Genomic DNA, 13438 nt, shown 5'->3' with positions numbered 1-13438 from the left:
CAGAGTCGCAACACATATTAATAATTCTTGAAGTTTATATCAGTTAAGTTTTAAACCGAAAGATCTTGCGCAATGCCTAGAGATGACTTAAAAGTGTTTACGCTTAAATTAAAGAATATATTTTGTAATACAAATTCTTTACGGTATTTAATTAATTATAAACAGATCATTGCACGAATGAAATAAAAAATATATTATTATACATTACTTTATATAGCAATTAATAACAAATGTTATATATGTTATAAAAATATTGTTAATTTTGTTAGGAATTGGAAATACTAATGATAAAATATTCTTTAATTAAATGATAAATTTGATTACGTGTTAAGGCTTGTCTATTTATTCGGCAGTCAACAGTATACACGTCTTACAGTGGCGAGAGCGTGGCAAGCACTGATCATTAAGATTGCGAGCAGTAAAATTGATAGAAAATCTACTGCCTACTTCTATAATTTCTGCACGATCAATAAGTCGAGAAATCGATAGATTAAATATAATAACGCGAGACAAAATAATCCTCTATGATAGAATTGTCAAATGTTAGAACTCAGAAAATAATTAAGGAGAGATAACTATATTATAGCGTTCTGAACAGCACTTGAGACCAGATATTAGATTCTGTAATAAAAAATAAGGCACTCCATTTAAAAAAATTTATTTGTTCCCTACCTAGCCTTGGCGACATCATTCGAGGTCAAACCGATATCATCATTAGATAGATTTCAATAAACTTTAGCATAAATATTTATTAGAGCTTTATTAATGTATGTAAAAAAGTTGATTTAATTTACAATACTATTTTTTCATTAAAGCAAATAAATATTATATGAGATTTTATTTAAAAAAGTAACATATAGTTACATAATATTTTAAATTGATATAAGAGAATTATGTTTAAATTTATAAATTAAACACAGTTACTAAAATATAATAATAGAACAATGTATAACATTTTTAAGTTTTTGATAACACTTTAAGATATCACACATTTTTAAAAACTAGAATATCAGAGTATTCGCAAGAATTCGTAAAATCAGCGCCAATTAACATAAGGTGTATCACAACTACAAGTTTGATGGGTAAAATATAAAAATGTTAGATCTGGAACGTTTTCTAAGCAAAATATTAATATCCGAAATATTACTTGTTAGCATTATATTGTATGCTATGAACGGTGTGATAGAAAATGTATGCTAAGATACATTTTTCAACGCTTTTTTCCTTATGACTTTGCTTTCTGTTAACGATTGGCAATGAGAGTGTTTATAATAATATTAATTCATTGAATTTTGTTCTAAAATCTCGATGGTTATATTTTTGATGAAGGGGTGGGGGAAGGAACTAAAATTAAATTATGCAAAAAAATCAATTTTTGACATGTTATATGCGATTTCTTTCTTAATTAAATAAATGGAACAGCGTTTAGTTTTTAGATTCACAAGGAATTAGGGAGATTAAGTAATAAAATATAAAATCTTATCACTTAAAAAATTGAATTACATCTAACTTATACCGTTATTTTTTTTTTAGTTTAATTATAATGCTCACATACATGTATGTCTTTATTGTTAATACATATCTACAAATGCTTATAATAAAAACTGTAATTTTCTTTATTTTTGAATATTTATATATAAAACATTATTTCTTAGAATTTAAATTGTCTTTAAATACTTATATGCCTTCTGTGGCAATTGGAACAAATTTCAGACGACATGGATCAAGAGAACGAAGTATCATATCAATTCCAAATCGTTGGTTCTCTAAATAATCAACTGGCTCCAAATAAAAGTTGTAAATCAAAGGGACTAACATTGCTTTCAACTCCAGTAAAGCAAATCGTTGACCTACAATTATTGATACGTATTACAATCAATGTTTATATAAAAAGAAATTAAGAAATATTTACCGATGCAATTACGTGGTCCAGCACTGAATGGCAAGTACGAATAAGGATGACGATTTCGAATATTATCAGGTAAAAATCTATCTGGATCAAATACTTCTGGATTTGGCCAAAAATTAGAATCTCTGTGGGTTATGTAAAAATTAAGAATCACCAATGTTCCGGCAGGTATCAAATATGTTTCTGAAAAATATTTTATTAGAATATAACGTACAAATAATAATTAAAAAAAGCACAAAAATTTGGAAAAAATGCGTGTGATGCAGAATAAACGCATATAATTGACATGATAAGAAAGTTAAAGAAAGTTACAGTGCCAATCTCAATTGATTGAAGTGTATCAGACGTCGAATCATAAGTTGAATTTTTAAATAAAAATATGCATGTTTTATCATATAACAGTATATATATACATATATATATGTTTAGTATATATATGTATATATTATATATTAATATATCTATTAATATATAAATATATCATTTATATAAAATATATTTGTCAGTTACGTACTTAATTCTGTTTCTTCTGAAGTAATCCGTGATATGAAGTAAACACTAGGATATAAACGCAACGCTTCTTTTATACATCTCTCTAAATACTGCAGATCTTGCAGCGATTTCATATTCAGTTTCCCTTGATTCTCTTGCATAACAGCATCAATTTCTTTTCTGACACAATCCTGTATCATTAATGCTAATGAAGAGACCTTTTCTACTATTCAAATATTTCATGTATACAGAAATAAAATTGAATTGTAAACAATGTGCATTTATTTTCCAAAAGTTTTTTGATTAACGTTTTTCAAATAAATAAATTAAGGTAAGCGTGCCCTATATGACCTAATACCCAAAATGGCTTACTTACTGTTTTTAAATAATTACATAACAAATCGAACAATTAACGCTAATATGTCATACAGATAATCAACGTGACTTGTTTGCAACGGTCGATCAGTTTGTGTATTCTGTTGTTGACAATTAGATTAAAAATAAAATTTTTTTAATTATGTTTTCCATCTACTTATTTCATGACAAAATTACTGTATTCTATAATTATCAAGTGATGATTATCAATCTTCACAGTTCATTGTAACTCTGTTTGTACTTTACAATGTATTTAATTTATATGTTTGTCATGACCTACTTATATCTAAAAAAAAAAAGAAAAGAAAAGAAAACTGTAACGTAGAACTAATATAGCTTATGTCAATAATGAACACACATACATTAATTATAATATTTTCTTAGTATTTTTATTATTTTAGATTAGAAATTTGAATCCACTTACGAAACTTTAATATATAAGTCATGATTTTAAGGCGAGAAAGTTAAGATAAATCAATTGTTTACTTAATGAATTGTTGACGCAATTCCTTATATTCTAATATGTCAATAAACATATCAATATTTTAATAAACTTTTAAACTTATAAATGTAACATTGAAACACTTTATTATCCATTTTTCTAATTTGTGTAAAACAGAAAAACATGTAATTAGGTCATATTGAATACATACCCAATACAACAGAAATAGCATTTTTTTTTTAATATTTATTGTACGTATGTAAATAAATTGTCTAACATTATAAATTGTCTAATATTATAAATTAATTTTTAGAAATGGTTTAACCCTGGCCAGTTTTTAATTATGAACTCAGTAAAAAAATTGGAAAAAAATCACAAATCAGTAGGTAGATCATATTGAATACTGTTATCTCTGTTAATTAAAAATAAATGTTTAATATATTTATATAATATATTGATGACAACAATGAAGTCAAGAATAATTTAGAAGAAACATTTTCTACATATTTAATAAATAAAAAGGATATATTATACTGGTACGTCACCTAACACTCGTACGCAAACAACAAAACATATTATTTTTATTACTTTAAGAAAAATGCTGCGTTAAGAAAATTATTTATCTCATCTTAACATAATTCTCATTTCGTGAATACCTGAATATCTTTGTGTTCAGCAAGCAATGATAAAATAAAGCACATAGCCATCCCTGTGGTATCAAAACCCTGAAATCAAACGGTTTCTTTGGTGATTTATTAGTAGAAAAAGAAAATTTACAAGTACGTACCTCGAACATGAAAGTGTCGACTTCCTCTCTAATATCAAAATCAGTTAAAAGACCTTCTTGAGATGCTTGTATTAAGAGGTCCAACATAGCAAATCGTTTTTTTTTAACTAAATCAAATTATATAAGCATGAAATTACTAATCTAATAATTTTTAATTGTTTTATTTTTGTTAAACGGCATTCAATTAAAATTTAATTTATGTAATAAATTATAAATTAATTTACTTAACAATAATACATTATATCGGAATGACGAAATTAGAACGTGAAAAAAAAAATATATATATACAGAGTGTACTAGTAGAATCCGGATAATTTTCAAATAAAAATTTTTGTCATATATACTTGTGAGCCGGCAACTAGATAGCAATAAGCCTCATCTATTGGAAACAAGAACATAACTTTGTCATGGTTAAGCAGTGTCCAGAATATAATCGGAGAGCCGTGCTTGTTGAAAATTTTTACGCGGGACGTACCGTGTCTGAAATAATAAAGTTCTCCGATTATTCCGGTAGTCCGAAATCGACGATTTACGACATTATTCATTGCTATACGACAACCCAAGGGTCCGAAGAAGATTCTTATACGGCCACTTAGTGCAGTATCGGCTCTTCGATAACATGAAAATGTGTTGGAGTAAGGAATTTTGGCCCGCTAACAACCCGGACTTTATCCGTTGGATTATTTCGTGTGCTTTGTGTTTGAGTGACACTTTAACAAGATTCGATATCCTAACGTTACATCGCTGAAAGCTGCTATTGAGGCATCGTTCGCGATTATGATAAAAGAGTTTTTGACAAAGGCATGCACGCACTTCCGGCCCAAAATTGAAGCGGTCATCGAAGTAGAGGGGGGCTATATAGAATAAAATCGTTTTTTAGGGATGCCCTAACCCAAACATAAAAATATTTTTTATACGATTGTTATTTTTCATCAAAATAAATGATTCTGAAGACCCACAACAGATTTGTCCAAATTCTACTGGTACACCCTATATATATATATATATATATATATATATATATATATATATATATATATATATATATATTTATATATTTATATATATAAAATAATTTTTAATATACGACATTCAAATGTAATTATTTCAGAATATACTACATACTTCCAATAGTTTCTGTTTCATTTGGCACTACATCTTTGTTAAGATTTTTTAAGTATTGTCCCTTGGTGCGTTTATGATAATCTTTCCTTTTTGCTATAACCTACATCCAATATCATATTTTATTGTTTGTGTTAATGTTGGAGTTGTGTTTGTCGACATTTACGAATTGTCTCATTGTTTCTTTATATGAAAATTGAGATCTTTATCTTATTGAAAAATAACCAAGTGGAAATCTACGTAGCAAATCCATGTTGGATTATTATATGATTTTTTATAGAAATATAAGCAGAAAATCTAGATTTAATTTAGTAATGTAAATTTTATTCTAATAGTATAAAGTTCAGAAACATTTATATAAATGACTACGTCAGCAATCAATAATAAATCACGATTTCTTATAACGTTTTCTGGACAAATAATTATTATTTATTTTCTGCTTTTAGAGAATCCTATAAACAGTTTCTAATAAATAATTTAGGTGTTGATTCAAGACAAAAAATGGATTTTTTTTTAATAGCTTCGTTTAGAGTTTAAATTTTTGGTTTAGTTGTAAGCCGAAATTGGGATAGAAACTTCTAATTCAAAATTTCATTCTTATTCATTTCCCGAAATATTAATTAAAAGTTATGAAACACCCTGTATTCACATGGTTTACTACATAGGACCTAAACTTTTATTCCAAATTTTTATCGATAATCATGTGAAATCTGATATGCAGATTACTCATATAGATTTTGAATATTCTGTATGGGTTCTTACATAGAATTTCACATACTACAATGACAAATTTCCATATAAATTTTGAATATCTTATTTGGATTTTCATGGGTTTCCATGATAATCCATCTGGAAATTTTCAACAGGATAACTTTGGTATCCTTTTTTTTTAGTAATTTTATGTCATAATATATTTATAGAAATTATGAAAAAAGATTTTGACATACCTTCTCAGTAAATCCGTGCAATATTTTCAGGAGCTTTTTTTGCTCTCTACCTTTTGATGTTAATGAAAATATCCAGTCATATTTCAACCACGGTCTCATTGCTCTAAATGGTACATATAATTGTATATTATATACATCTCTAGTCCTTAGCTTTTGTCAGAGCATGGTGACCCCTCAATATATTTCTGTGGCATGCACTTTTTACACTTTACACAGAAATACGAGACCTACAGTTTAAACGCTGTGCGCCGGTTTCAAACGGCCTAATTTAGAGAGGTCTCTTGGTAAAATATACTCAGTGATTTGCTATTGTCTTCCGAAAGGTAACAATTGAATAAAATCAGATGTTTCTAATCAGTGGAATATTATATACATATATGCATTTAAAACGTTAGTATTATTTTGTAAAAAATTCCATAAAGATAAGAATGTAATCATATATTAATAAGTAACTTCAAAGAATTGCGTAATTATACTTATGAGAAATTAAAATAAAAGGTATTCTAAAGAATACATGCGGGACTTTCTATAAACATTCCACTAATCTATGTTAAATACTTTTATCTCAAAGATGATACGTTTTTAGTTTTGATATAATTTTTAGTAAATTATTTTGTAATAATATTTCAGCGTTTAAAAAAATTATTAATTAATCTATTTATGGAAGTGAGTAATATCGTGATATTTAGACTGTTGATTGTCGGCTTCAATAATGTTTTACATTAAATATAATTATTTATTATTACGTGTTTATTTTATATTAATTTATATCTAACGGTAGACCTAAATATATTACAATGATTAATGATAAATTACCTATAAACTAGAAGTTCACCCATCCGATGAACCGCTTTTCGATACTGCTGTTGAAATGAACCCATTTCTTGCAGAGAAGTTCCCATGGCAGTTTCTGAAAAAAATTATATTATTATAACGTAATGATACACTTAAACAATATTTTTGCAAAAATTAAATAACTTTAATTTATATTAATAATCGTATTTTATATAAAAATATTTAGACCGTCTCTTATATTATTTATTACAAAATGTATGTATAGATATAAACAAAATATGATACCACATATTGCATTTAGTGTATATTCACTAATAAATGGTACTAAATCTTTTGTAATAGTGCCGCCTGCATTTTTCAAAGATCTGGTCATGCTCTCGCCCTCCTCGATTAAAATCTCAACAAATTGCTGTAATATATTAAAATGGAATGTGGGAGTTAGTATCTTTCGCCGTAAATGCCATTTAGAGCCTAAAAAGAAATAAATACTCTTATAATAATGCTAGAAGACAAGATGATATTATATATGGACTTTGTAAATTTTATAGCTACACGTAATATCTCTATTATTAAGTGGCGGATACTATTACCATAAGATTGCATTTATACTCGAGTGATTTTTTTTAGTTATATAATTTTGTGTTCAGCTGTACACATTTCGAGTAACGCAAAGTTAAACAATAACATGACATTTTGCTAATGTGGACCCTTATGTGTATTTACGTCACAACAAATTTAATATAGCCTTTTATTCAAAGTTTTCATGTGCAAGTAATCATTCGATAAATTTATCGTAGTTTTACATGCTACAGTTTACATGTATTATAAATTTTCAGTAGGGTAAATCGAAGCTAGTTGAGCCACTTTTTCTTTAAACTGATATAACTTTTATAATCTTACTGATTTACTGCAATGGTCAAATTAATCCATGTCTCATATTATTGTTGTTTCAAGATTGTGCTGGCGTAACTCGGATTGTGTTTAATATATTTACTTTTTATATTAATTTTTTTTTCTCAACGATCATCTCCACGTGATCTGACAAAAAAAAACTGTGATCACTGATAACGTTGCATTAAAAGTGTGACTTATATGAGCGCGGCGTGGCATTGTCGCAAGAATGTTGATATTCGATTTAGAATTTGTGAGCATTCGGAAACATTATCAGAAATATTATTAAAGATATAATTTTACATTTGTTTAACATTAAAAAACAAGCCTAAAATGATATCTCTAATGTTTTTTAACGCACTCCTCCAAAGTAACAATCGATTTATGGAAGAAACATTTTGATATGAAAATTTGCTTATGGCTTTTAAAACCATATTAACGCTTAAAAAGCTACATTAACAAAATTCCATATTATTGTTCAACTTTTGTATAACTCGAAATATGTACAGCCGGATAAAATAACAAAAAACTCTGAGTGTACATTCGTGTGATAATACGATCAAATTTAAAAACAATGACTAAGTATGTGTAATTAGATACTGAAATGTATCTGAAAAAAATTTCAAAAGTAAAAATACCTTATAACAATTATCAGTTATTGACATATTAAAAACGACTACCACTAAACGAAAAATTCTATTCAACCACCAAGGGATTTAGTAATATTTCTTGCAACAACAGCTATATTCAGAGAACGTCTTAAAATCGAATTAGTTAGGATGCCCAAATGGAATGCAGGGAGACAGGAAAGTTCAAACCAAAGTCGAGATAATTTTTTTTGCAGCAGATTTTTGACATTTTTTTGAGTGAGGTTTTAAAAATACTATGTTAGTATAAAATAGTAATATAAAATAAACTTGTGTCTATTTAATTCTGTTATTACATATTCAGGTGCGTTTGAAACCGCACACAGTTTGAATGTAAAGAATAAGAAATTGTATGTAAAAACACAAAATAATATTATTTTAGCGTCAAGATTCTTCTGTGACCGTACATAAGTTTATCTCGTCTATAATTTTGTTTATTTACATTTATCTATATGATTACATTACCTCCACTGGTAAGAAGACCCATGCCAAGCCAAGGATGTAATGCGTCATATAAATTACTCTTGCTGATATGTTTTGTATTGTTTAGAATTATCTAGAAAATAATTACAAGTATTGAGTTAAATGCTGTTTGACTTAATCTTAATAAATATAAAAGAATAAAGTTGCACAATATCAACGTAGCCCATTCGATACAATTTGTGACTGCTATGTAATTTGATAATAGAACTTTTGATAACAAATATTTCGTGATTTATATTATAACTGCTTGCATCTACTGTTTTTTTTAAAGTAATATAAGTGTAAGTAAATGCTACATATTGCGGCAATTGCTTCGCCACATACCCAATTAACAAAATTGAAAATTAACGAGCATAGTAAGAAAACAAAGAGGCGTTATTAGTTAGAGTCGAACATTATAGAAAAACATACATGATACACAACAGGAATGCATAATACAATAAATTGAAGTTTAAGTAGAGAAATAAATAAGCAGCATCTAACAGCTTGGTACAGAATAACAGATTTAAAATTTACCGTTGGACACGAATCTCTTGGTCATACCGAGGAGATATAAAACACGCGAAGAAAAGAAAACGCTTTCTCGTCAAATCGCCGCGATACCTTACCAGACGCGTAGCATTGTAACTCCGGCACTTAGACTTATTTCATATTAAATCGACACAAAAACAACTTGATCTCTCAATTTATTTTTGCACTAACTCGCTTACAATAAATCCCAAAATATTTTATAATATACAAATATGTGATGCTTCAATATATATGCTAGACACAAAATTATTGTGCTTGGGCACAAGTGACTCCATGAGGGAGAATAAGTGTTAATTATTGCAAAATTCAAAACGATATTATAAAAAATACCATTTCATTAAAAAAAATACTTTTTAACTTTATTTGTGTTTTTAAAGTCTTGTTTTTAATTACTTTGTAAGAAATATAATTCTAAAGCAAAGTGCTATATTATGTCAGTATGGCAACCCTTTTTTACTGTAATCACTTTACTTGAATCACTTAAAATATTTTGAACATTTTAAATTGTCAGTGTTTTAAAAAGGGTTTTTTTGTAAACCCTTATGTATGTAAACGACAAATTTCTAAGTTTCCGATTTGATAATAATATTATAGAGTTTGTTTTTTTTATTATTTATTACCTCCAAATCATCGGGATGACGGATAAATACCAAAGAATTGAAAAAGGCTCGCAATTTATAAATAGGATAATACTGCTCATTTAAAATCGATAAAGTCTCCCAGAATTGCTCTGAAAAATACGTATTTATTTAATACACAAATGTCATAAACACAGAAAAAATTATAATTAATTTTTTACTTAATGTCAATATCTGTATTTTATGAAAAGTTTATAGAAAATCGCCTTAATAATTAAAAAAATAAACATACAAAAATTGCTTGTGTGTATTGAGAATTTATACACGTGGAACGGCTGATAAGTATACTGCACCCATATGCATTACTTATCAATCGCTTGATACAATTATTAAAAACATTGAACATGCGATAATATTAATAATTACACAATTTAGAATTAATTAGTTTATTAAAATGTAGAGGAGAAGGTAGTATTATAAACCGTTTAGGTATTATGCCTACTCATATTATCTGCATTATTATATAGATAATGATTTCTAGTAACTACTTAGGAAGTAATTTGTTTAGTGGCCTTCCATTATGTAATACTGCTAGTATGCCACTACACTATAGCCGGTATTTATTATAAAGCATTTTTACTTTTAAACATTTTGAAACTTTTTTGAGATACACATTTAACATTTAACATTTTACATTTAACATTTAATTACACACACTTCCTTATACTTTTTAAATTTGAATGTATTATCATAAGAGTTTATACCCAAATGATTTTTTTAATTTAATTTTTGATTCGACTATAAGCACATCAAGTAATGCAAAGTTAAAAAATTTCATACGAGTTTGCTAATGTGTGCATATTTATTATACGTGATTACGTCTCAACAGGTTTTCGTCAACTACGGAATCTTTTTCAAAGTTTTTAGTTTTTTCCAAGTAGTTACTCAATAAATGAATTATAGTTTTACTGTTAATCTATAATTCACATTATATGTATTGTAGTTTTTTAATACTAGCAATTTACACGCTTATTATGTGTATATTCGGGTATTTACATATATTTCAATACTTTCTTTTTATTTTGAAAAAATGTATAATTTTATAACAAAACACTGTGGTTTTTAATTAAAACCAATTGTATAAATTTATTCTTGTTGTAGGTCGTATGACTATCATTGTTCCTATTCGACTATTTATGCAGTGTTGCTACACTTTTATAAATAATAGTTAATATAATAATATATCATAAATTTGAGTCTAGAATCTATTAAAGAACAGTTTAATGAATATAATCGTTTAATTTTCGATTGAAAATATTGATTAAGCAAAGTTATATTATAAAATGTAACAATAATATCACCTTCTCCTCTATTAAAAATTTTAATTTACCTCTAGACTCCAGCAAGTTGAATAAATTACCAATAATTGGATAACCTGGTGGTCCTGGTATTTTATTGATTAATCGTCCATTTGGTCCATATTGCGCATAACAATGACACATCAAATATACAACAATAATAATTAATAATAACGCAATAAACATCTTTGTCGTAATAATGACAGTTTTAACTAGGTCTATTTTTCTTTAATTTTGTGTTTTTTTCAGTTCTTAGATCTATTGCATTAGACAATATTTAACAATTTGTTTATTAATTTGTTAACAAATATTATTATTGTTAGCTTATCTTACAATTATAAGTTTATTAAGTTTATTTAAATACATTTAATAAGCACGGTTGAGAAGTTCCTTGTAACGTTGTTACATTCTTACAGTAACAGTAACAAATGTAGTCATTACTTTAATTTTTTATTATCTTTATATTTGTTTAAGATTATCTCTATATCTAGATCGTGCGCGAATTGTGTGATTAAATATTTTATATTTTATATGTGCATTATTGTGTTCGCGGCGCGGACTCGGAATGTTGCACTTGCTACTATCACTCCCGCACTTGCATAATGAATACTTGGAAGAACTTTGAACGAGAAGATTATTGTGAGAAATGCAGGAGGGGATATTAAGATAGCCGCCGTTCGCAAAATAAAAATTTATTATTGTTTAACTTTTCGACGCACAGTTGATACCGTCAAGAGCGTAACAATAAATACATATGTATATTATATGCATATGTATATGTACCATAAATTTTTAGTATTGGCGGTGACTAAAAATTACGTTAATGTTTAAAATAATCTAATTTTTTGTAAAATCAATATATTAAAAAGTAAAGAAATAGAAAAATTATTAGATAATTTTAATATAAAAAAAAGCTTGCTCTGTATACAGAATAACTTAGAGAGAGATTTAAGTTATAATATTCATTATTTAACATTTATTATCAATTATTGTATCATACATTTTAAAAAGATCTAATGACTTACTATAATGTTACAAAAAACGCAACAAAAAAATAACGAATAGTTACTTTTCAAATAACGGTAATGCGTTTTTTTTTAAAATCAGTAACGAGCAATGTGGTAGCACTTTTTTAAGGTAACATTCCCAACTCTGTTAATAAGTAATGCATCGTACAAACATGTATTGAAACACGGTAATTAAAGAGATACAAAGAACATAATAAATATATTTTTATCCGTATAAGCCGAAGATAAAGAAATTATCAATTAACTTTAAGATCCGCTGTGATGAAGAAGATCGTCTTATATTTATGTTTATTTGAAATATGTATTAGTTAACATGCAGAATTACCTACTTTGTGACAAACTGATGTTTCCTCACTATGCATTTGTTTACACTAAAAAATGATTACTCACTCGTTATTTTTTTTCCGCATATACGCATCATTCCATTGAATACGTATTTTATCTCGACTTAAGATAAACTGAGTTGAGAAGAACTGAGTTGAAAAACAATTTATTATTGATAATATTTGAAATTTCTCATATTAATGGTTGCTGTTTAAGCAAAAAACTCATGATGGAGTTTGCATTCATATAATATTTAATGTTTCCTTGTAAAAAACGTTAATCTTGATAAAAAAATTTTCTATACATACACATATTGATAGTTTTCGAACTTTGTATCTGTAAGGGTAATTTCAGTATTTATGTCGCAAAAGTAAGAAAGAAGTAAAAAAGGTGAAGGTAATCTGTTTGCAACTACTCTGTTATGTGCCTTTATACTAGATTAGCATTGTGTTATGATTGTCAATCTACTGTTAATGAAAATATCTTGAATTGAATTGATTTTTTAATGTAGTAAGTAGCGCGTATTGTATTACGATCTACATAAAATGATTACTATGGAAAATGTAAATGATTATTTCATGATACATAAGGCGGGATTTTTATGCAGATTCTAAGTTTTAGCACCAGCACTGTTTTAAATGTCTCTCACTTCATAACGTATAATAGGAAAGAAAACGATTGTGGAACATTATTTTTTTTTTACAATAATTCAGTAAATATTAACGCAAC

At 27.0% G+C, this 13438-nt stretch overlaps 1 protein-coding gene across 1 annotated transcript; it reads right to left on the bottom strand.

Annotated features, from left to right (window-relative positions):
• Positions 1-1552: 1552 nt before the first annotated feature.
• LOC105193893 (cytochrome P450 4C1-like) lies at positions 1553-11895 on the bottom strand. Its single transcript, NM_001304602.1, is given in 12 exon segments — positions 1553-1850; positions 1913-2092; positions 2424-2592; positions 3875-3943; positions 4006-4112; positions 5131-5230; positions 6075-6177; positions 6891-6984; positions 7155-7340; positions 8873-8963; positions 10042-10151; positions 11390-11895. Coding segments are annotated over 12 exon segments (1536 nt in total). The 5' UTR covers positions 11544-11895; the 3' UTR covers positions 1553-1677.
• Positions 11896-13438: the final 1543 nt, after the last annotated feature.

The sequence above is a fragment of the Solenopsis invicta genome, chromosome 6 (assembly GCF_016802725.1).
Source record: "Solenopsis invicta isolate M01_SB chromosome 6, UNIL_Sinv_3.0, whole genome shotgun sequence".
NCBI lineage: Eukaryota > Metazoa > Arthropoda > Insecta > Hymenoptera > Formicidae > Solenopsis > Solenopsis invicta.
This window is presented reverse-complemented; position numbering and strand designations above follow the sequence as displayed.